The sequence below is a fragment of the Capricornis sumatraensis genome, chromosome 13, assembly GCF_032405125.1.
Source record: "Capricornis sumatraensis isolate serow.1 chromosome 13, serow.2, whole genome shotgun sequence".
In the NCBI taxonomy this organism is placed as follows: Eukaryota; Metazoa; Chordata; class Mammalia; order Artiodactyla; family Bovidae; genus Capricornis; species Capricornis sumatraensis.
The window spans coordinates 21,664,572-21,688,899 of record NC_091081.1 but is presented as its reverse complement, the minus strand read 5'-3'; the positions used below and the strand labels follow the sequence as shown (position 1 = coordinate 21,688,899).

At 36.7% G+C, this 24,328-nt stretch overlaps 1 protein-coding gene across 1 annotated transcript; it reads right to left on the bottom strand.

Moving 5' to 3' along the window:
• Positions 1–712: 712 nt before the first annotated feature.
• ZUP1 (zinc finger containing ubiquitin peptidase 1) lies at positions 713–22,663 on the bottom strand. Its single transcript, XM_068985346.1, has 10 exons — positions 22,541–22,663; positions 20,356–20,928; positions 16,096–16,206; positions 14,040–14,161; positions 12,016–12,184; positions 8,980–9,168; positions 8,524–8,689; positions 3,854–4,005; positions 2,574–2,794; positions 713–846 (listed from the first exon to the last, which is right to left on the bottom strand). The coding sequence occupies exons 2-10, from the start codon at positions 20,912–20,914 to the stop codon at positions 799–801; spliced, it is 1,737 nt and encodes a 578-aa protein (XP_068841447.1). The 5' UTR covers positions 20,915–20,928; positions 22,541–22,663; the 3' UTR covers positions 713–798.
• Positions 22,664–24,328: the final 1,665 nt, after the last annotated feature.

Genomic DNA, 24,328 nt, shown 5'->3' with positions numbered 1-24,328 from the left:
CAACTGTTGCCTTTGTTCTAGAATAGCTCCCTAGTTACCTGTGGATTCTGTGAACTTCTGATAATTTGAACGAATTCTCTTCTGCTTAAAACTGGCCAGAATAAGATTCTTGCTTCAACCTTAACTGGCAATCCTAACATGAAACTGAAAGATTCCTTCTTACAGGACACATTAAACATAAGACTCTCACAGTTATATAAGAGTATAAATATTTAACAAAAGCAAATTACTCTTTTCAGAATTATGCCTATGAAGTATTAAGGTTCTTTCTATCTAGTGAGGAGGGAATTTCATTACATATATAATAATAACAGAATAAAGCAGAATGCTATAATGGTAAGAGCTTGGAGGTGAGACAGTCTGGGTTCACATCTTAGATTAGGGCCACTTTCTTGGGCAAATTACTAATCTCGCAAGTTTCAGCTTCCTCACAGGGCTAATAACAGTATTTGTCTCACAAAACTATAAAATATTTTGGAAATCAAACTAATTAATACATGCAAAATACTGAGAATACCTAAATAAGTTAGAACTCAACAAATAGTCATATGACTATAACACAAAACTAGTTTCTGAAACATGGATAAATCAAGAAATACAAAACTCACAATGCAAACAAGATATTTTATTGGAATAATTACTAAACAATGAAGCACTAAAGGTATAATTTAGACATTTCAGAAATTAAAATATAAATGGAGTATTTAGAAAATCCACAGATTCATATGTTGTATTAAGGTTAATACCAGAATTTGGAAAAAAAAGTAAAATTCCACAATCACTGAAATGCTGACTTCTTCAAGGGATCTTCTCAGCTGTAAAGACTTGAGAAGCTTGTCTCCTAGCCTTGAAAAGAAATTTTTAAAATGTTAAGTAAGTGACAAGTCAATTAATTAAAATATGCATTATCATGTAATATTAAAAAAAAACTAAAATCTGGGATTTTTTTTTCAAGATAATGAAAATCCTGTAAGGAACAGTACAACTTCAAATTTAGGAAATTAGGAAATCATTTTTAAAGTCAAGCCATAAAAAATTAAAGAAAATTTGAGATAAAGATAAAATGCAAAAAATTAAAAAGAAAATATCACCTTTTTATGGAATAATAAATCAAAAGTAAAAATGTGGCTGAAACTCAGAAAGAGACAAGTAAATACAGGGAAGGAGAGATAAAGATGAGACTATGAGCAGAGAAATACCACCAACGCCTCTCTTTCAAGACCAGAAAAGTAACAGTCAAATAAAATACTCAGCTAAACTCCATCTTAGTATCTAACCTCATCTATGATCTCAAAAGTTATCTGTATATTGGTGAGCAAGCATCTTGCTTTTTCTAACAGTTAAAATTAACCTCTAACTTCATTCAGCCAAATAAATGATAGGGTTTAAAAAAAGGAATGCAATTCTGGTATTTAAGTCATTGCAAAGAAACCTCTTTGCATAAACATTTGCAAAGAAACTTATCATAATTAAATTGAAGAACTTCTTCAACAATCCTTGCCTTTATATCCCAAGTTGTGAGGCTAAAAAGATTACTCTAGCTCTCTCTCATTTCAAACAACTTTAATCCTTTCCCTCATGATCCTATTATTCTTCATTAATGCTCCTCTCTACTGGGTGTCTGTTCTCCCTTTGAAAGTGAAAGTCGCTCAGTCTTGTCCAACTCTTTGTGACCCCACAGACTATACAGTCCATGGAATTCTCCAGGCCTGAATACTGGAGTGGGTAAGTGTTCCCTTCTCCAGGGGATCTTCCCGACCCAGGGATTGAACCCAGGTCTCCCACATTGTAGGAGGATTCTTTACCAGTTGAGCCGTAAGGGAAGCCCTTCTCTCTTTAGAGGGAAACAAATGTGGAGTACTTAAGAGGGACTTTTTTTCTTCAAGATTAGAGAATTGTGCATTTTCTAGACTTGATATGCTACCATATAGCTTCTGTTTATACAAATGGAGGGGCTCCACTCCTTAGGAATTTTTCTATAATGTACTGCTCATCACTTAAATGCAAGGGATAAAGAGGCAACACTACTGGAGTTAATTTCTGGAACTGTATATATCCAGTAAGTATTATGTGTATGAACAGTTCTTGAGTCTGAAAGAAAAACATGTCCCTCACAGTACTTAACTCTCTCAATAGTGTGATAATTATACCTCCAATAGTACATCCAAAATATCCAAGTGCCTAACATAGAGACTCAGGAATCTCTAGAATCACATTTAATCAACTAAGACCAATATGAGCTGAACTCCTTGATTAAGTTAGACTTTCTCATCATACTGTTGCCATTTTCATTACTCCCCTGATAATCAAAATTAAATAATATATTATAAAATTAAATATTTTTATGAAGTTCTGAGCAAACTATCTGACAATATTTGGGTATCATCTGAAATTTAAAGATGTCCATTCTGGAATTAAATGATGTAGTGAACAACAACAGATCTTTGCCAATCTAATGTTATAGAATGAGGTATTAGGAGTTACAAAGGAATAACATTGATTTTTTTTTTTATAACATTGATTTTTAACTTAAACCTGTCCAAGCATCCCATGAAAAATATTTAGATACTTACAATTTTCTCCTCTGAAGAAAGCACACCTTCTACTGCCACTATCTGGTATTGCTTATGTTTTAAATTCCCCACAAACTTCCGTAGTTGCTTGAGACTGCTAACTTCCATGTCTTGCTTTAAGAGTTTCTGCATTTCTCGAGAAGGGCATCCAGGGTCAAATACTAGTAAACATAATGTTCGGTTTTTTCTCTCTTCAATTCCAACAACTGTTCGACTATGACCTGTAGAAAAATAAAAAAAAGAGTACAAACGTGCGAGAGATACCTATTTGAGCAGCTGTAAGTTACTATACACACACACACACACACACACACACATATAGACACCCTATATATACTTTTTATGTGTGTTTCGTATATAAATACAGTCAGTCCCTCTGACATATTGGTTATCTGAGTTCTTTGAGTTCTCAGACACAAAACTTTAGTTCTGCTTCCTAAACTCCAGTTTTCTTTCGTTCAGTTTTAGTTTTCAAAGGCTTCATGGCAAAATATTCTACTCCTACTATGTCAAATATTTTAGTTTCCTTTCCTAATCCCATAGTCCTTTTTATTCAAGTGATCTCAGATAAAAGGATTTGAAATTTAACTGCTGGGGAACAAAAACTCATGGTTCCAAAAGGTAGACAAAAGTTAATTTATATATAAGATAATTTCAATGGGAAGGGCTTAACTTTTATAGCTTATATCCTAAACAATGAAATTCCTAACATTTACTTCTCTTTCTTCCTGTCAATTCAAATCATCCACTTGAGAAATTTCATGAAATACCCACACATTAGGCACTGTTCCAGACAGTTCGTGACACAAAAGCAAACAAAATAAACATGTCTGTTTTCATGGAGCTTACATTCTAATAGGAAGAAATGCTCCATAGACAAGGTAAATGAGTAAAGTCTATATATGTTAGCTAAAGCAAAATAATGCAGGGAAGAGGGAAAGGAAATGCCAGTGCTACAGAGGGATAGAATAATGAGCTAAAAATTTTTAAAGGGTGGTCAGGGAAGGCCTCATTGAAGTGAGGTAAAGCCCTGAAAAAAATTAACGATGAATAATAAAGGAAGAGGTAGCCCTGAATCAGGTCGCCCCAAAGATATCAAGGATATCATCCATTACTGCAATGTATTATGACAATATAGCCCTACAAATCAGAGTACTGTCAGTATACTTCTCTCCTCTATTATCAGAATCTTAACATACCCTAAAGCAAAAGCTAATCAGTTGTCTTATATAAATAAATCATCTTATAAGTTACACTCAGTATCTATAAATTATACTAACCTTGATGCTGAAGATAGATAGGCGGTTTAGACGTACACACTACTTTTGGACTTCCTTCTCTCTCTGAAGCATAGTAGCTCAATATCCATTCAAATAAGCGAGGGTGTGTACCCAAAGGACCAGTTGACTTGTGAAAGTCAACAATACGACACCTATAAAAAAATTGACAAAATGGATTATTTAGAAAATATTTTAAAAACTTATCAATGGAGTTATAAAATGCAAACATTTTAAATTAATTTTATTTCATCACTGTTTTCCTAAGAAGAAATAAAATTTTATTATTTATCTGAAAACTGTTATTTTAGAAGGAAATTCTTTAAATAACTTAAGGTTGATGATAGCTATCAAAGTTACAAAAATTTTCTCACACTGAAAATCTCCCTTCGTAGTAAATGAGGATCATACCTGATTTTAAAGAGTCTACATATAACCTGAGACATGGGGACTTTTATTCTAAAGTCTCTAAACCTGATGATTAATTAGAAGTTGATTTTTAATTCCTCAGCAGCCATAAGAAGTTATCAAAATATCCTAAATATTTTTCCTGTCAGTTCTCTCAAATTTCAATAATAGACAAGAAAAGAATACCTGTAAAGATCACAGAAAACCTGTGTGTACCCCCATCTATATATCTATCTATCTACTATTTGGCAACAGACCGTGCCGGTACTGTTTCCTCAAGAGGAAGTCAACCATGAATAAATCAAATTATTTTAACCAGGAGCATTATTTATATTTCTCAACAACTATTTTAAAAAGACTGAGTATAAAGGAAAGGAAAAACAATTAAAAGACTTATTTTCACTTTAAAGTATAGCACAGACATCCTATTCTTGTCTTTCTTGGCCATAAAGTTTCCAAATATACCCACATTGTACTAGTTGCTATCTTCAGCCTCAGTAAGTTTAATATTTATAACTTTCAGCTGATTACTCCTGAGCTTTAAATATTGAAATGAACTTCTGGAAAAGCTATTAACAAGTAAGAACAGTGATCTTGGGTTAGCAGTTGACTATAGGTTTAGATTTAAAATTTGAATGGTATTCTATGGATAAATTCATAGAGAGCAAAAGGAAGACATTTAAATAACTAGTAAACAAATTGAGGGTATAGTAATAAAAAGGCTTTACAAAGAACTAATTTATTTCAGGTACCAAGAAAACAGCATGATATATCAGGTACTTTAAACAAAAATTTTCCTTTCCTTAAAAATGACTTAAAAGCTCAAAATATGATATAGTATGAATAATCTGAAGGTGTGAACAGACTGGCAAAAAGGAAAAGAAGAAAAATTTAAAGGGCATTAAAACAGTCCTTTGAATTTAATAATTCAAGAAAGTTATTATACACACAGTCATTTTTCTATTTAAAATTTAGGAAGCATTTTTATCTCTGAATATAACTCATATATAGAAATGATGTAAAACACTGGCAAAATGACTTGCAAACAAACATAAAAGGAAATATACAGTCATGAAGCTTAAGGCAAACTTTCTATTAAAGATGATCATAAGCATTTATCTCTGATGCCTCTTGAAAGCGCAACAACATAATACTGAAGGAGAAAATGATTTAAACACCTATGGAGAAAGAGAATAGGGTCCGACAAGAAACTGGCACACATTTCTGGAAAATGGATAGCAGGAGAGGGTAAACATAAAAGTGAATGCAGACAAATAGAGACAACTTTCTTAAAACCCAAAAGAGGACAGAAGTTTAATGCACACCAGGTACTGGGCAGAGTAGTACTGAGGCTGAAAACCGAGATTAACTGGAAGGTTGAATAAACAGAGCAAGTCACTAACCAACTCCTCACCTAGTGGAGGAACTGTAGGCAAGAATGGACTCTGAGAAAAGAGCTCCCTCTTATACTAATATTTGAGACTCCCCAACCACACAGCAAACTTCCACCTGAGAAATGAAGTTTTCTCAACTACAAGCTCCATGAAACCCTACAGGACTGCCAATCAGCTTTTTTACTGCCTCATTCTTCACTTTAGGAAAAACAGTAAGGATTTTTAAAAGTTAGAAGAAAGTCTTCTAAATGAACAGACTAAAATAAATAGACATGAAACTAACAACATGGAGGAAACAGAAAAATGCAAGGAATAGAAAAATTTTACAACCATAAAAGGCCATGATGCTATGAAATTACTTCTTAAAATCGAAAAACATTGTTAAAATAAAAATTTCAATACAGTAGTGAGGAGATAAAGTTGAGAATCCAGATAGTAAGACACAACCAGTGAATTCAAAAAGTCAAAAATGTTCAGCGGCCAACAGGAGTGCCAGAAAGAAAAATAACAATACTCATCAAACAAGCTCTTACTACATGCCAGTCCCAGTCTAAGCACTACATTAGCACTACAACTCTATGATGCAGTCACTATTTATATGCTCTTTTCTCAATGGTGGAACTAGGGTACGAACAAGTTAAATCATAGAGCTAATAAGCAGAGAGCTAGAATCAGTTGTAGGCAATTTTATTTAAAAAGTCTAAGCTCTTAACCACTATGTGCTTAGTCCCTCAGTCATACTGAACTCTTTGCGACCCCATGGACTGTAGCCCACCAGGCTCCTCTGTCCACAGGATTCTCCAGGTACATCTTGCCTTCTCATTAAGTAATACTGATTGTTAGAAGCCAGTAGAGGAACAACTTAATCTGATCCATAAATAATTTTGAGTTAAGAATAATAGAGCAACACAAACTATCACTCAGTAATAAGCCTAGGTGTCCTTTCTTAGGAAGCTAATAAAGAAAGTGTTCAAGTAAAAGAGAATAATCCAAAAACGAGAAAGACATGGAATCCAGGAAAAACTCCAGGATCCAATTCAACAGAGTGAAGAAATGCAACATGATTAGAGCTATGGAAAGGATCTAGAAGCAAACAACCCAGACTAGAGAAGGACAATCGGCTTTAAGAAAAACGTCTCCAGGAATAAGGAGTTCCTCAGGTTACATAAGTGGAGTTTCTGCAAAAACTTGACCATGATGTAGACAAACAGTAAAAGGGAAAAGGGAAGGCAATTCTTAAGGAAAACTTTAAAAAGCTTTTCAGGAAAGATATAAAATCATTAGTGAATAATATTTACATAGTTATGACTCTAACTTAATAAAAACTGAGATTTAACTGTGTTATAAAAACTGAGGAGAAACAGGTGGGAGATACAAGGAGAATGTAACAGACAATGTCTAAAGCTGACAAACCAAGAAAAAGCCATGAAAGCATATTATTTAAAAACAATGAAAGTGACAGCCATCTCTAAGAAATAAGACTTGAGAATAGAGAAGATCAAGAAGCAGGGTATGTGTGGTTGGTTTCCATTGTAAGTCTTTCATTTTATTATTGCTCCTTAATGTGAACCGTGAACTTCCAGATGTTCAAGCTGGTTTTAGAAAAGGCAGAGGAACCAGAGATCAAATTGCCAACATCTGCTGGATCATCGAAAAAGCAAGAGTTCCAGAAAAACATCTATTTCTGCTTTATTGACTATGCCAAAGCCTTTGACTGTGTGGATCACAATAAACTATGGAAAATTCTGAAAGAGATAGGAATACCAGACCACCTGACCTGCCTCTTGAGAAACCTGTATGCAGGTCAGGAAGCAACAGTTAGAACTGGACATGGAACAACAGACTGGTTCCAAATAGGAAAAGGAGTACATCAAGGCTGTATATTGTCACCCTGCTTATTTAACTTCTATTCAGAGTACATCATGAGAAACGCTGGGCTAGAAGAAGCACAAGCCGGAATCAAGACTGCCAGGAGAAATATCAATAACCTCAGATATGCAGATGACACCACCGTTGTGGCAGAAAGTGAAGAGGAACTAAAAAGCCTCTTGATGAAAGTCAAAGTGGAGAGTGAAAAAGTTGGCTTAAAGCTCAACATTCAGAAAACGAAGATCATGACATCTGGTCCCATCACTTCATGGGAAATAGAAGGGGAAACAGTGGAAACAGTGTTAGACTTTATTTTTTTGGGCTCCAAAATCACTGCAGATGGTGACTGCAGCCATGAAATTAAAAGACGCTTATTCTTTCGAAGCAAAGTTAGGACCAACCTAGATAGAATGTTGTAAAGCAGAGACATTACTTTGCCAACAAAGGTCCGTCTAGTCAAGGCTATGGTTTTTCCAGTGGTCATGTATGGATGTGAGAGTTGGACTGTGAAGAAAGCTGAGCGCTAAAGAATTGATACTCTTGAACTGTGGTGTTGGAGAAGACTCTTGAGAGTCCCTTGGACTGCAAAGAGATCCAACCAGTCCATTCTAAAGGAGATCAGCCCTGGGTGTTCCCTGGAAGGAATGATGCTAAAGCTGGAACTCCAATACTTTGGCCACTTCATGCGAAGAGGTGACTCATTGGAAAAGACTCTTATGCTGGCAGGGACTGGGGGCAGGGGGAGAAGGGGACGACAGAGGATGAGATGGCTGGATGGCATCACCGACTCGATGGATGTGAGTTTGAGTGAACTCTGGGAGTTGGTGATGGACAGGGAGGCCTGGCGTGCTGCGATTCATGGGGTCGCAAAGAGTCGGACACGACTGAGCGACTGAACTAAACTGAAATTTTATTTTTAAACTATCCCTTTGATAAAAAACACAAACAACAAAAACTTCCTAGATATGACAATAACATTAACTTGTCTTTTCGGGTACATACTTTATCCTTAGGGAAGTGAGAAGGGTATATATTTCACATGCTCCAATCCAGGCCTTTGTTCCCTGTAACCTGTTATTAAGCTGAGAGGCACCCTGGGGATCAAAACCTTCCTTCCATGCATCTTCAATCATAGACTGAATTTTTGGAATGCAAGGAACTGACATACCTAAAATTATACAAAGCAAACATGTAATATGACAGTTACTAAAGTACTGAATAATACTTAGCAGTACATCATATATTCTACAAGAACCTATCATTTTTAAGACAGTTATTTCTGACATCTACTATATCATTTTCTCTTCCTACAACCAGAATGAAGATTTTTAATGCAGATATCCACTAAAATACATCTTTATTAAAGCTATTAATTTTAATATGCATACTATATATTAATTCATTCCACATCATATGTACTTTATTAGATGGTAAATTCAGAGTCTGTATTTCACATACCTTTCAAGCTATCATCATAAGCATCATTTTGCAATAATGATGAAAGCAGCATTTGGAAATTTCTGTAACCACAACCCCAACCTTTATCACCAAAAGATGAATGAAAGTGATCCACTCCTGCAGAAAGCCACACACGCCTCACATCTGTGGCAGCATTCTGATAATACCTATAAAGTGCTTCCATAATTCCTAAAATGGAAAAGAGATTTAGAAGGTTTAGAAGGGTATCACCTTTCTATGTCTGTCTCATACATTTCCAGTATCAATCTCTTTCTCAAGGCACATGTAAATCCTGCCAATTCCGTCTTCTACCTTTTTACTGACATAGTCTTAGTTATTGTCCTGCTTGTTTTACACAATGCAAGATTCCTAACACTAGCATATCACTTATGCTGAATTGAAATTGTTTGCCTTTTTTATTTCTGCAACATAAAAGTACACTGCTGAATGAATGTTCTTCTTATCTCTCCATTTTATTATTCATTGTGCTGGACATCATTTTCTCTGAAGTTCAGTTCTATTTACTCCCAATTTAAAAACTTCATTATGGTTTATCACAGTGAGTTGATTTTTATGTGACATAATTAGTTCCAGTTGGCATAAAAAAAACCCAAGATCTACATGAAAGAATTGTTTTTATGTACATATATATACATAATTATTTTAACTTTTTATTTTATATTGAGTATAGTTGATTAACATTAACAATGTGATAGTTTCAGGTATACAGCAAAGTGATTCAGTTATACATAATTCTGTTCTTTTTCAAATTCTTTTTCCCATTACAATTATTATATAATATTGAACAGAGTTCCTTGTGCTATATATCTAATAAAGTAGGTCCTTACTGGTTATCCATTTTAAGGGTATAAATATTTAAAGACAATATAAAAGGATATGTTTATGATATCAAAGATGGAGGAATTTCTTAAATAAGACACTTAAGACACAAGTAAAGGGAAAGACTGAGAAATCTGATTACATTCAAATTTAAAATTCTGCCTAATTAAAGACACCACATACAAAATTTGGGCTTCCCTGATAGTTCAGTTCGTAAAGAATCTGCCTGCAGTGCAGGAGATCCCAGTTCAACTCCTGGGTTGGAAAGATCCGCTGGAGAAGGGATAGGCTATCCACTCCAGTATTCTCGGGCTTCCCTTGTAGCTCAGCTGGTAAAGAATCCACCTGCAATGCGGGAGAGCTGGGTTCAAGGCAAATTATAGATTTGAAAAAGAAAACTGCTCCTCATATCATCAATGAAGAAATAATATCTTGAATACTTAACGGACTGCCAAAAATCAATAAGAAAAAGACAAACAACCCAACGGACACGAGAAAAGGGACTAGGTTATTTACAGAAGAAATGAACTCAGGAGTCATCAGAGAAATACAATTAAGTATCTTACCATTAAATGGCAAAAACTTAAAAGTGTCACAATATAAAGTGTGAGTCAAAAACACAACGATCTAATGCAGATTACAACCATTCTAGAAAACAACTTCATAATACTCAACGAAATTAATTATGCAAATATCCTTTAATCTAGTATTTCTGGTCTGGATGTTAGAGAAACTTTTGAGGAGGAAGCCTGTTCATAATTTTTAAGAATAAAACACTGGAAACAACGTAAGTCATAACAGCAAATTCTATTCAGCAAAGTGAAAGCAGCACAGTTTAAGAATCAACATATTGAAGCAAATCCAATCAGAGCACACATATTGTACACCAACCTACATACAGTTTAAAATATAAAAGATTATATATTATTATGGAAACTTACATACAAGATAAAATTACTAAAACATATATGAGATTGATAAATGCCAAATTCGGGTTAATGATTCCCTTTGTGGAGGAGGAGAAATTAGAAATCAAAGAGGGGTACACAAGGGGTTTAAAATACATCTAAAAGGTTTTACAGCTTAAAAACATTAAGTTTCATAAAAATTGGGTGGCAGGAACAAAGCTGTTTTCATATAATATTTTTTAACTATACTAACAGATATAGTTTTTTATAAATGTGGAAGATATCAGGAAAAAAATACATTCTTTGGAACAAGGCAGATCTGATTGTGAATACCAACTGGGCCAATAACTAGCTATGCAACCTCACCTTGTGCTCATTTGCTTCAGTCATGTCTGACTCTTTGCAACCTTATGGACTGTAGCTCTCCAGGCTCCTCTGTCCATGGGATTTACCAGGCAAGAATACTGGAGTGGGCTGCCATGCCCTTCTCCAGGGGATCTTCCCAACCCAGGGACTGAAACTGCATCTCTTATGTCTCCTGCATTGGAAGGCAGGTTCTTTACCACTAGCGCCACCTGCGAAGCCCAACCTTACCTCAGGAAAGTAATTGAATCTCTCTAAGACACAATTTCCTTATCCAGGAAACTCTAATACACAAGATTTTTCTTTTGAGAGTTACATGACACAATATATACATATAAAGGTCTTAGTGTCTAAAACTATACTGAACAATATGGCAGAAACTATTTGCATATGGTTATCTGAACACCTGAAATGTGGCTTGTCCAAACTCAGATGTTCTGCAAACTAAAATACACACTGCATTTTAAAGACTGTACAAAGATTGCAAAATACTGCACTGATAATTTTTAATACTGATTACACACTGAAATATATTTTGGATATACTGGAAAAATATTAAAATTAATTTTACCTAGTCTTTATTTTTCTAATGTGACTATTGGAAATTTAAAATTATTTATGTGGCTCACTTACATTCTACTAGACAGCAATTGTCTGGAAAATAGTAAGCTCTCAATAAAAAACTATTCTCAAAGGTCTGTTTTCAAATGTCAAGTAAATTGATACAAGATAAAAGTGAATCATTTACTATAAAAATAAAAGGTCAGGAGTTCTAAAACAACACACAAAAAATTATTTGAATACATGGTCTCACCTAAAACTATATAAACTGTGGGTTGTGAAAATCAAGCATAATTCAAATAATCCTATTACTTTAGTGATGTATGCAATATTAAAACCATGATTTGGATGTTTAAATACTCACCAGATGTTTTTGTTTTTCCATCATCAACACCAATAGCTAGTGATTCCATCATATCAGCTTTTCTTCTATGAAATTCAGATGGATGCATTCTTCCCCGATTTACTTCTATCTCCATATTTCGTAGCTGCTGTTGTTTGTACCCTCCAGAATTATCTAAACCATATTGTCTCTATTGAACATAAAAACAAATGACTTAATTTTTATGTCCCTTTATATCAATGAGGTGAAAAATTTACCACTATTTTATATATCTGGAAATATATTTTGAAATATTCTGGTTTATAGACTTCTATATGAGTCAACTTACAGATTTTTATGAAAAATAATCACGCACACAAAAAAATCCTTGAGTTAATAACAGCCTTTCTCTACAAACAACCATCATGGCAAGAGACTTGTTTTCCTTGAAGTAGGGAAAGTAGATAATCCAATCTTCCTATTAATAGTAATGTGAAAAGCAGATGAGTTCTGACCATATTGCTGATTTTTTTCAAGACAACCTGTCAAGGAACCTGTAGTTGTTACTTGGTTCCTAGGCTAGCCTAGAAAGGCCTATTTAATCCACAATTCACTCAGGTATTTACTCTATGCAGTAAATGAACTATGTTTTTGCACACTGACAGAAAACCTAAAATAATATGTTAAAACAGCCCCTACAAAAATATTTCTGAGATCTAAACAACTAACCTGCAAAGTTACATAATCAACTTATACTCCCTTAAACATTGAAAACTGTTGTATTGATAATATAAGGTAGAGAAGATATAGGAAAAGTCAACTTTTTTTCCCTCTGAATCTTGGTGGGAAAATAATTATGCAAATAGATGAACCATGGATGAGAAAAATAGCCTAAATTATATTCTAAAGAAAGAATAGACATGTGGAAGAAATCAGAGGAAAAAAAGTTAGAGGTCAAACAAGTTCAGGAAGATTATGATATGTACAATGCATATTAGTATATTAAAGGCTTTAAGAAGACATCAGGTACACAAACCTGTTTAATTGAACATTTTCAAACCTATTCATTCATAAACCCTTTTTATTCAGACATTATCCTATAAGCACATAGAAAAAGAACATTTAAAATCTATGAGCATTATTAGCAAATGACTACATAGTCCACAGCAAGTTAGGACTGAAAAGAGTCGAAAAAGCCGTTAAAATATAAAAGAAGCTACCAGTTTAGTTCAGTAGATACTACCATTCACCTAAGATAGGCTCAAACTTCATAAAAAAGCATTCTCCATTAAAAGTGGTTCTTTCTAAATTCCTGAACTGCAGTCACTAAAAGAATTTAAGACTCAGGAGACATTAATTCTAAGTTTCTATTTTATGTATTTATGCAAACATTTAAAATTCTGAGTCTCAATTTCTTAGTTTTCTCCATTAACATAGGTTTAAAACTAGGCTTCACCATTTGATACTGCCCAATCCTGAACAAGTTAAGCTACATAAAGCACTCTTTGTTTCCATTTCTTCCTCTGCTGTTCAAAAAAAAAAAAAATCTAAAATAACTTCATGGAGTATGAAAGACTGTTAAGATACTTTACATCAGGGTCCCCAACTCCAGGGCCACAGATGGGTACCAGTTCATGACCTGTTAGGAACCAGGCCGCACAGCTGGAGATAAACAGTAGGTGAGTGAGCAAAGTTTCATCTGTATTTACAGCCGCTCCCCATCACTTGCATTACTGTCTGAAACTTTTGTCAGACCAGCAGCAGCATAATAAACATAATGTACTTGAATCAACCTGAAACCATTCTCCCTGCCACTCCAGGTCCATGAAAAAACTGTCTTGGTCCCTGGTGCCAAAAAAGTTGGGGACTGCCACTTTATAAGAAGTGTTTGCTCTAGTATGTAAATGCATACTTATGAACGGTGGTTGTTATGAACTATAAAAAATATATGTAAAAAATATTTTGTATTATAATAAAGACAAAAATAATAAACTGAAGTCTTAACAGCCTGTTTGAAAAATAAGAACTCTAACTAAACCAAAATAATATAATTATTATCATTGTACCTGCAGCTTCTGAAATTCTTCCATTTCTTGTCTTGATTCTTCAGATCTCCTCTTTCTGTCTTCTTCTTGTTGAAGCTGTTGAGCCAACTCTAGATCTCTAGAACACTGCACTCTATTCACACCTATTATATATTTTTAATATTTAGAATAAAAGACTGAAATCAAGGCTCACTTATATGTTAGTACATATTTTTTAAATGGAGTAAAGGTTATTATTTTGCCATTTATTTATGACTATGATGTCACAGAAATACTGAGTTTAAATCCAGCAGAACTTGAACTGCCTCTGTAAGGGTACAACCTTCACTTAAATCACTAATATTCACTGAGTGTTTAGGCTGTGACAAACACGTCTCATTAATTCTCATTAAATATCTCATTTGGGTCTTCATAACAGTTAGGAAGTTAAGTATTATTATCTGTTGAAGAAACCAGAACTTAAGAGAAATTAAGTAGCACCCTGGAGTGGTGCCCCTCATTAATACATGTAAGGCAGATTAGTTTTTAAGAGAAATACTTGGTGGGGGGGGAGGGGAGGATGGAAATAATTAAGAGAATAAAAAACAAGTGAGCAAAGTACAGATATTAGATCATAACCTAATGTTGACCTCAAACAAATAGTATAACTTGCCCATTTTACTCTCTATCCAGTGTCCTACACATCTATTATTCAGTGCCCTCTGGCTAGCATCTCCTTGACCTCTCAATTTGATGGTTTAATTATGTATCCGAATATTCTTTCCTTCCCTTCAAATCGCTCAGCCTCTGATACCTCTTCCTAATTGGTCCCCACTTTTACAGGCGGAAATACACAATCCAAAACTGATTTTTAGCATACTTATGAGGCTATCTACAGTGATTCACTCAGACTCACCTCAGACTCCAGCCTATGGAGTACACATAGCGTATGTGTAAGCCTATGGAGGGTACACAAAATAACTCATGTACCCATACAAAGCTTGGGTCTCCCTGGTGGCTCAGTGGTAAAGAATCTGCCTGAGACCCGGTTTAGATCCTGGAGTTGGGTAGATCCCCTGGAGGAGGGCATGGCAACCCACTCAGTACCCCTGCCTAGAGAATACCATGGACAGAGAAGCCTGGTGGGTTGCAGTCCATAGGGTCACACAGAGTTGGACAGGACTGAAGTGAGTCAGTAACAGCAGCAGCATACAAAGCTTATCATAAACAAAGAATTATCAGAAACTCAACATCAGAGTTATTCTTCCACCGTAAATAGCAAAGAACTGTTCCATCTTTACTCCAGCAATTCTCATCTTGGTATTAGGCTGAGTGATCGGGTAATGCTGTCCATGGATATCACTAACTGTACTAGGATCGCTGATAATGAATACTAGAAACCTCTGCAGTAACAGGAGATATCTATGTACCTTAAGAAACTGATATCCAGTAGAACACAATTGGTTTCTCTTTTTGTCTACTTTATACTTTGTTTCAATGGAATTGTGAAACTCATATAGGATCTTTCCATTTCTAAGGCACCATCATGATTACTTAATCAATGCCACTAGCAAAAAAGATAGGGAAACAGAAGAAAATTTTAGAATCTCTTATAAAACTAGTCAGTGGTAATAAAGAAGCTAGAAGAGTAGTTGAAAATGTACTTGAAAAACTTTGAAGTCACATACTTCACATTCTTTTTAAAATGATATGTGCCATATGGCAGCTTCTGAGCTCATAAACCATTTTTACTGATAAGATGTTAAATTCAATTACTTCCAGCTGCTGGAAGAATGGCCTCAACTTTTAAATCAAAAAGATTTTAAAAATGGTACAATATTTCATTATCTTCTGATGTTCTGGGTCAAAACCCTGGATGCACACCCCTAATTGCTAGTCACACCAGTTAATCCTTTACAATCTTTTCTGTGAAAAATCTTTGACAAGTTGAAGCTGTATTAAAAGTTTTTTAAGGGACAGATTTATTTTTGACCAATGTGTTTTCTTCCCCTCTATAACACTAATCTAAAAAGTAGATAATGTCCTAGGAAGTAGAAATTAAATCATAACATCCTTATCTTTAAACATATCGTCATACCTTGTCCAAAGCTGCTTTCTTCCAAATGCAAGTCAACATGTTCCTGCAGAATATGGTAGTTTGTACAGATGAGCCCACACATAGGGCAGTCATAGAGTAGTTGATTACAGTCTGTATTAGAGATATAATTTAGTTGGTTTTATTTTTAAAATCTTTAGATTTTTCACATCAAGTCAAAGACTGTCTACTACTCACTAACTTTATTAAGTAAAAGTTCTTTGTAGCTGGATTTAAAGCAATTTTCTACTTCTAGATGAAAGACTGAGCATAGACACAAACCTCTTATCACTACAGTGAAAGAAAATATTAATTATAAATATTCAGCTCTGTAGTCAAAATAAGAAAAGTAGAAAGGAAAAAAAATGGTAAATAGTGGTCAGTCTAGATATGGATTTTGGGGGCTGGATTCTCAGTACCCTCCAAACTAAGTGGTGATATGCAGAATTCAGGCATTCAGCACAAAGCTGGACACGGATCAAATGCCCTAGTTGGGAGCATAAGATCAAAGAGCTGCATCCATTAACCAGTACCTCAGACAGGTACAACTTGCCCAAGAGAGAAATGGTACCTCTATAAGACCAAGACCTAGCTGATAGTGGGTACAGATGATGTTATTAGAAAATTACAAATTAAAATAAAACAACACTATATATATATTAGAATGACCAAAATCTGGCTAGTCAAAATCTGTATGATCGAAACTCTGGTTTTTCCTAGTCATGTATGGATGTAAGAGTTGGACCATAAAGAAGACTGAGCACTGAAGAATTGATGCTTTTGAACTGTGGTGCTGGAGAAGACTTCTGAGGGTCCCTTGGACAGCAAAGAGATCAAACCAGTTAATCCTAAAGGAAGTCAACCCTGAACATACACTGGAAGGACTGATGCTGAAGCTGAAGCTCCAATACTTTGGCCACCTGATATGAAGAGTCAATTCTTTGGAAAAGACCTTGATGCTGGAAAAGACTAAGGACAAGAGGAGGAGCAGGTGACAGAGAATGAGATGGTTGGATGGCATCACTGACTCAATGGACAGGAGTTTAAGCAAACTCAGGGATATATTGAAGGACAGGGAAGCCTGGTGTGCCACAGTTCATGGGGGTCACAAAGAACTGGATGTGACTTAGTGACCGAACAACAACAAAATCATTGACAACACCAAATGCTGGCAAGGACATGAACTTTCATTCACTGCTGGTGGGAATGCAAAATGGTCTAATCCCTTTGAAAAAGTCTGGCAATTTCTTATAAAACCAAACATACTATTACTACATGATCCAAAAATCACGAATTCCCTTGTGTTCACCAAAAGGAATTGAAAACTTCTGTCCACACAAAAGCCAGTATAGTTTATAGCAGCTTTATTCGTAATTGCCAAAACTTGGAAGCATCCAGAGGGACCTTCAGTAGGTGACCAGATACTGAACTGTGGAACATCCAAAAGAATATTATTCAACTAAAAAAAAAGCTATTAAACCATAAAAAGACATGGAGGAATCTTAAATGCACATTGCTAAGTGAAATAAACCAATATGAAAAAGCTACATGGCATGTGATTCCAATTATATGACATTTTAAAAAAGGCAAAAATATGTAGACAGTAAAAAGATCGATGGTAGCCAGTGGCCATAGGGAGCGAAGGATGAACAGGTGGAGCACAGGGCATTTTCAGGGCAGTGAAGCTATTCTGTATGATACTAAATACTAAATGGTGGGTTCATGTCATCATACATGTGTCAAACCTGTGTACATCACCAAGATTGAACCCTAATATAAACATGGGCTTTGGGTGATATTGACATCAATGCAGATTCACTGACTTTGACAAATGTATCACTTGGTATGGGTTGTTGAATGCTTGAGGAGTTTAGGAGGATATAGGGACAGGGGGTACTTGGGTACTCCCTGTACTTTCTACTCAATTTTACTGTGAACCTGAACTTTCCTAAAAAATAGCATTTATTAAAATTCAAAAAATGAATATATGCCCTCTCCTTCAGTTCAGTTCAGTGCAGTCGCTCAGTCGTCTCCGACTCTTTGCGAACCATGAATCACAGCACGCCAGGCCTCCCTGTCCATCACCAACTCCTGGAGTTCACTCAAATGCATGTCCATTGAGTCAGTGATGCCATCCAGCCATATCATCCTCTGTCATCCCCTTCTCCTCCTGCCCCTAATTCCTCCCAGCATCAGGGTCTTTTCCAATGAGTCAACTCTTCGCATGAGGTGGCCAAAGTACTGGAGTTTCAGCTTCAGCATCAGTCCTTCCAATGAACACCCAGGACTGATCTCCTTCAGAATGGACTGGTTGGATCTCCTTGCAGTCCAAGGGACTCTCAACAGTCTTCTCCAACACCACAGTTCAAAAGCATCAATTCTTTGGCGCTCAGCTTTCTTCACAGTCCAACTCTCACATCCATACATGACCACAGGAAAAACCATAGCCTTGACTAGACGGACCTTTCCTGGCAAAGTAATATCTTTGCTTTTGAATATACTATCTAGGTTGGTCATAACTTTCCTTCCAAGGAGTAAGCGTCTTTTAATTTCATGGCTGCAATCACCATCTGCAGTGATTTTGGAGTCCCCCAAAATAAAGTCTGACACTCCACTGTTTCCCCATCTATTTCCCATGAAGTGATGGGACCAGATGCCACGATCTTCGTTTTCTGAATGTTGAGCTTTAAGCCAACTTTTTCACTCTCCTTTCACTTTCATCAAGAGGCTTTTTAGTTCCTCTTCACTTTCTGCCCATAAGGGTGGTATCATCTGCATATCTGAGGTTATTGATATTTCTCCCGGCAATCTTGATTCCAGCTTGTGCTTCTTTCAGCCCAGCGTTTCTCATGGTGTACTCTGCATATAAGTTAAATAAGCAGGGTGACAATATACAGCCTTGAGGTACTTCTTTTCCTATTTGGAACCAGTCTGTTGCTCCATGTCCAGTTCTAACTGTTGCTTCCTGATCTGCATATAGGTTTTCTCTCCTTAACCTTTCATAAAAATTATTCAAATGAATCAGACTTAAATGTAAAATTCAAAACTTCTAGAAGATAACATGGGAAAGGTGACCTTGGGTTTGGCAGAGTTTCGATACAACACCAAAAGCACAACCCATGAAAAAAGAAATCAAATAAGGCAAACTTCATTAAAAGTAAAAACTTCTGTGAAAGACACTGTTAAGAGAATGAAAAGACAAGTCTCAGACTGAGAGAAAATATCTGTGAAATATCTGCAAAATCCAATAAAGGACTTGCATCCACAATATATAAATTATTCTTAAAACTCAACAGTATCAAAGAAACACATGATTCTAAATGTGTATGCACCAACAACAGAGCCTCACAATATATGAAACAAGTCTGATAGAGCCTAAAGGAAAAACAGACAAATATACTGGGATATATAGATATATATAGATCATAATAGGGAACTTTAACCTCCTTCCAAAAACTGGTAGAACTGCTGGACAGGAAATCAGTAAGGACATGGAAGATCTGAACACAATCAAACAACACACTCTAACTGACAAATATAGAACATTTGATCCAACAACATCAGAAATTTTTTTCCTCAAATGTCTATGGAACATGTGAACATGTGCTAAAACAGACCATGTCCCATATCTCAGGCCATAAAACAAGTTTCAATAACTTGAACAAATTCAAAAGAACTTAAATCATAGTTTGCTCTCTGATCAAAAAAGAATCAAAGTAGAACTCAGTAACAGAAAATCACAATCCCAGAGAATCCAGATGCCACTGGCCTGGGTGGTAAATAAAAGAATACCCTCTGGAAACTGGTCTTCCCTGTGGCTTAGTTGGTAAAGAATCTGCCTGCAATGCAATCCCTCGGTTGGAAAGATCCCCTGGAGAAGGAAATGGTAACCCACTCCAGTATTCTTGCCTGGAGAACTTCATGGACAGAAGAACCTTGTAGGCTATAGTCCATGAGATCACAAAGAGTCAGACAGGACTGAGCAACTAACACTTTCATTTTCACTTTCTTCCTCTGGAAACTAGACTGTGAGTCTGCTTCTCCTCAAGTTTCTACAGCTACTTTAGAAGTAGATGAAACATTTGTCTGCATCAAAACTCTTTTCCGTTATAGTAGTTTCATATTATAATAATGGCAAATGAGCAATGCTATAAACTGAAATTAAAAACACATTTGTAGTAATCTTATTTACAAACCAACTTTTGGGATACTACATATTAAATTGAGACTAATGCTACTTATTATATAAAATGAATACTTTACCTTCTAATGGAGTGTCTAAAAGATCGGCATGCTTTGTTTTCACATGAGTTTCCATATCTTGACTATTATCTTCTATTTTTCCACAGAATGGACATTCAGGAGGACTGTACATCGTTTCATAAATTGATTCTTTAATTTTGGTTCGGTCAGACTGTCTTTCCGTACTTTTCAGGAATTTTCTAGATTCAGTTAAGTTCTCTGAATAAAAGTCTTTATGTTTTAAAGTATCATCCTTAGGCAGGCTTTGAGCTGAAATCTTCGGCTGATTAGATGCACAAGCTGAATGAACACTTGAATTAAAGTCTGCTCTACACTGTAGGCTGCTGTCCTTCCTGTTATTGGAAGTTCCATACTGTATTGTATTAATCCTCTCAAAGTTTCTTTCTAGTTCATTTTGCTCAAAATGAGCAGTTTCAATATGAAAACACATTTCATCATAATTCACACCTGACAACTTGCAAAATGGACATATAACTTCATTTTCCATGTGAACAGTTAGGTGAGCCTTCATGTCTGGTTCTGAGGATACTGTTTCACCACAAATATCACAAGATAGCATGGTAGAGCAGGTAACTAGAAAAGAATACAATGTTATTTATGTTAGAAAGTAAGAGCTGAAGAAAAAGAAAATACATTTTATAAAAGGATTTGGAACAACTGTATTTGTTATTTATAACTAGATTATTTAGATGAAGAAAATTTCAATGTCCTTACTGTTCCTAAAATATACTAATTTATTTATAAATCTCAACTACTGTATTTCAAGTTAATGGTTTGGATAAAACAAAGGCAAAGCGAAAGTGAAGTTGCTCAGTCGTGTCTGACTTTTATGGACTGTAGTCCATCAGGCTCTTCCATCCATGGGGTTTTCCAGGCAAGAATACTGGAGTGAGTTCTTATTTCCTTCTCCAAGGGATCTTCCTGACCCAGGGATGGAGCCCTGGGTCAGATTCTTTACTGTCTGAGCCACCAGGGAATCCCTAAACAAAGGCAATGATACTGCAAATTGAAATTAAAAATTTTTCAAAAATTTCAAAGTGTGTCTGGACTGAGGTAAAGAAAAAATAATGTATATAAACTCGCCCAGGTAAAATAAGCCAAGTAAGAGAAAAAAGAGAGAAGAAACCTTATCAACCAATATATCTAAATACAAAAACTTTAAAGTTGTTAACAATGAGTTGCGCAAATAAACAAATTTCATAATAGCAGCTAACAGTTGAAGAGTTTTATATGTCAAACTAATTAAAGCATCATTACTATCATTCTGGGCTTCACTGATGGCTCAGCGGTAAAGAATCTACCTGCAATGCAGGAGATGCAAGTTGGATCCCTGGGTGGGGAAGATCCCCTAGAGGAGGGCATAGCAACCCACTCCAGTATTCTTGCCGTGAAAATCCCATGTGCAGAGGAGCCTGTCAGGCTATAGTCCATGCGGTTGTAAAGGACTGAATGGACTGGGCACACACGATCATTCTAAATGAAGGCAACTGGCTCAAAGTCACCAGAACCAGAAAATGATTAGCCCAAATGCTAACCCAGTCAGGCTCCAGAGGTGCACTCTCCACCCAAAATATAAAAGCACAGTGAACACAGTTAAAAAGAGCACTGATTCCAGAGTCAAGAGAACTGGGTTATAATCTCAGCTTTCATAATTTTAGATGACACACCTCACCTTTCTGAGGTTTGGCCTACAAAATGAGTTACACTGAATCAGCAGTCACTTCTGGGTTTTACAAAGTTCTGGCTCTGACACAAATTTTGCTAAGAAGTTTTTTAAAAGCAAGCACAGTCACAACCTTTCTACTACCTAGACTATCTTTCAGCTAGAAACTGTTTTAAAACAAACAAAGTGAAAATAAGGAAACTATCCCCACCATTTAAATAAATTTAGTTTAATAGGATCGCCCAACTTCGTCTCCCTGCCCCCCATCCCTTTTCCTCAGACAAGTGAAAACAGTCTCTGATTTTGATGTAAATTATCCCAAACCATCAGTGCAAAGAACGTGACACTCAGAGAATTTTCTTCTTTTCCCGGGCCGGGACCCAGAATGGTGTGCTTGAGCTCCCCAACCCTTAGGACAAGTGGATGACACATGTGTGGAGGTCGGCGGAAGGTGCCGGAGCCTGCCCAAAGGTCCATGGCAACGTCCCAAGGCCAGGACATGAAACCAGTCCCGATACTAACTGGGTCAAAGCATTCGGCCTAGGGATCCGGGGCTGGGACGGTCAGTTCCTACCGGCCTGAAGAGCCGGCCGCTGTCACACTGCCCTTCCTCTTCGGATCCCGCAGCAGATGCCGTCTAGCTCGCGGGCAAAGGAGTGCTGCGCGGTGTCGATTCCCTTTCCCGGCCTGAAAAACTGAGGTAGGCCCTTATTTTTACCCAGACACTGACGGTTAACCGATAAGAGAACCAGCGACTCTGAAAAGCCTCAGCCTCCGGACGCACATTCAAAAAAGCTTTTCCTCTCTTCCCCGGAAGAGAAGGAATCCCAGCATGAACCTCTGCACGCTAATCTGGGTCGTGGTGGATTGTGGGAGTCGTAGTCGTTTCCCCGTCAAGGTTCCAACGCCTAATTTAAGAAGAGACACTAGACTCAGAGGTCTCTATGAATGAATTCTCAGGTTGTGTCCTAAGGCATTACACGAATCCACAATACCCACTGTCAATGGCAACCCACTCCAGTACTCTTGCCTGGCAAATCCCATGGATGGAGAAGCCTGATAGGCTGCAGTCCATGGGGTCGCTAGGAGTCGGACACGACTGAGCGACTTCACTTTCACTTTTTCACTTTCATGCAGTGGAGAAAGAAATGGCAACCCACTCCAGTGTTCTTGCCTGGAGAATCCCAGGGACGGGGGAGCCTGGTAGGCTGCCGTCTCTGGGGTCGCACAGAGTCGGACACGACTGAAGCGACTTAGCAGCAGCAGCAGGGCCTGACTGAGTAGCACTCTCACATTATCAAGCAAGGGCTTATAATGTTACAGCGTGCCAAAGTCCTCTAACTATGGAGGGTGGCAAAGACCTGTTCTTGCCTCACGGTTACAAGATAACGCTATTTTGATCCCTGAATTAAAAATATGAAACAGCTCTTGGTACTTAAAAAATACAATATCAGAATTTAAAAAATCATATTAATAGAGAGCTGTAAGGTAACCCAAAAATTTTCTCAGAAAAGAGAACAAAAAGAACAAGAGATGGAAAACAGGAGCTTCTTTGGGGAAGGAATTATGTGTTATTTATCTTGCATATTCTGTGCCTAGAACTACCATAGAGAAAACAATCTGTTTTCAATACTGCTTGTTCAACCCCAAGGTTGAATCATGTGTTGAACAAGGCCGTATGTGTGTTATAAAAAATCAAGAGTACTTTACTTGGAGCTATTTATTTCATACATCAGTGGCTACTATTTTGCAAAAAAAAATCCCCAGATGTCACGGCATCCAAAAATTTTCAACTGAAAGGTTGAAACAAATGAGCAGAGAAGATAGGAAGAAGTGAATGAGGTTGAAGAAAATGAAGCTCCACGAGGTCAGGATTTTTATCCGTTGTGTACACTATTGTACCTCCAACATCAAATCAAGTCTGGCACAGATTAGTCCCTCCGTCAATACTACGTTGTAAAATGAATAAATGAATGGATGGAAGCTTGGGCGGATGGATGAACAAAAGAACGAACGGGTGAATGACAGAACTGGCAGGGAGCACTACTGCTGTCAGGGCAGTAGGACACACTTCTGCCACAGCAACGCGCAGAATTAAAATCCCAGAGTCTAGAAGTCGCCGGATCCCTCATGAGTGGGTGGGGCTGGGGCGTCCGCGTCTCTCCGCCCTTCTGCCCGTCGGAGCAGCAGCTTCGCTGCCGCCGCTGCCGCCGCCGCCACCGCTGCCGCGTGCAAGGGCTTCTGGGAGTCCAGACTTGGGGGTCTAGAGTAAGGGGCGCAGGAGGCCGCCATCTTGAGTTGTGAGCCTGG

Excerpts from the sequence above, each read along its gene's own strand:
- ZUP1 (XM_068985346.1), bottom strand. The coding sequence starts at position 20,914 with ATGCTATCTTGTGATATTTGTGGTGAAACAGTATCCTCAGAACCAGAC. Across the intron at positions 9,169-12,015 it reads TGGAAAAACAAAAACATCTG|GAATTATGGAAGCACTTTAT; the intron begins GTGAGTATTTAA and ends TTTCCATTTTAG. Across the intron at positions 2,795-3,853 it reads TATCTATCTTCAGCATCAAG|GTCATAGTCGAACAGTTGTT; the intron begins GTTAGTATAATT and ends ATTTTTCTACAG.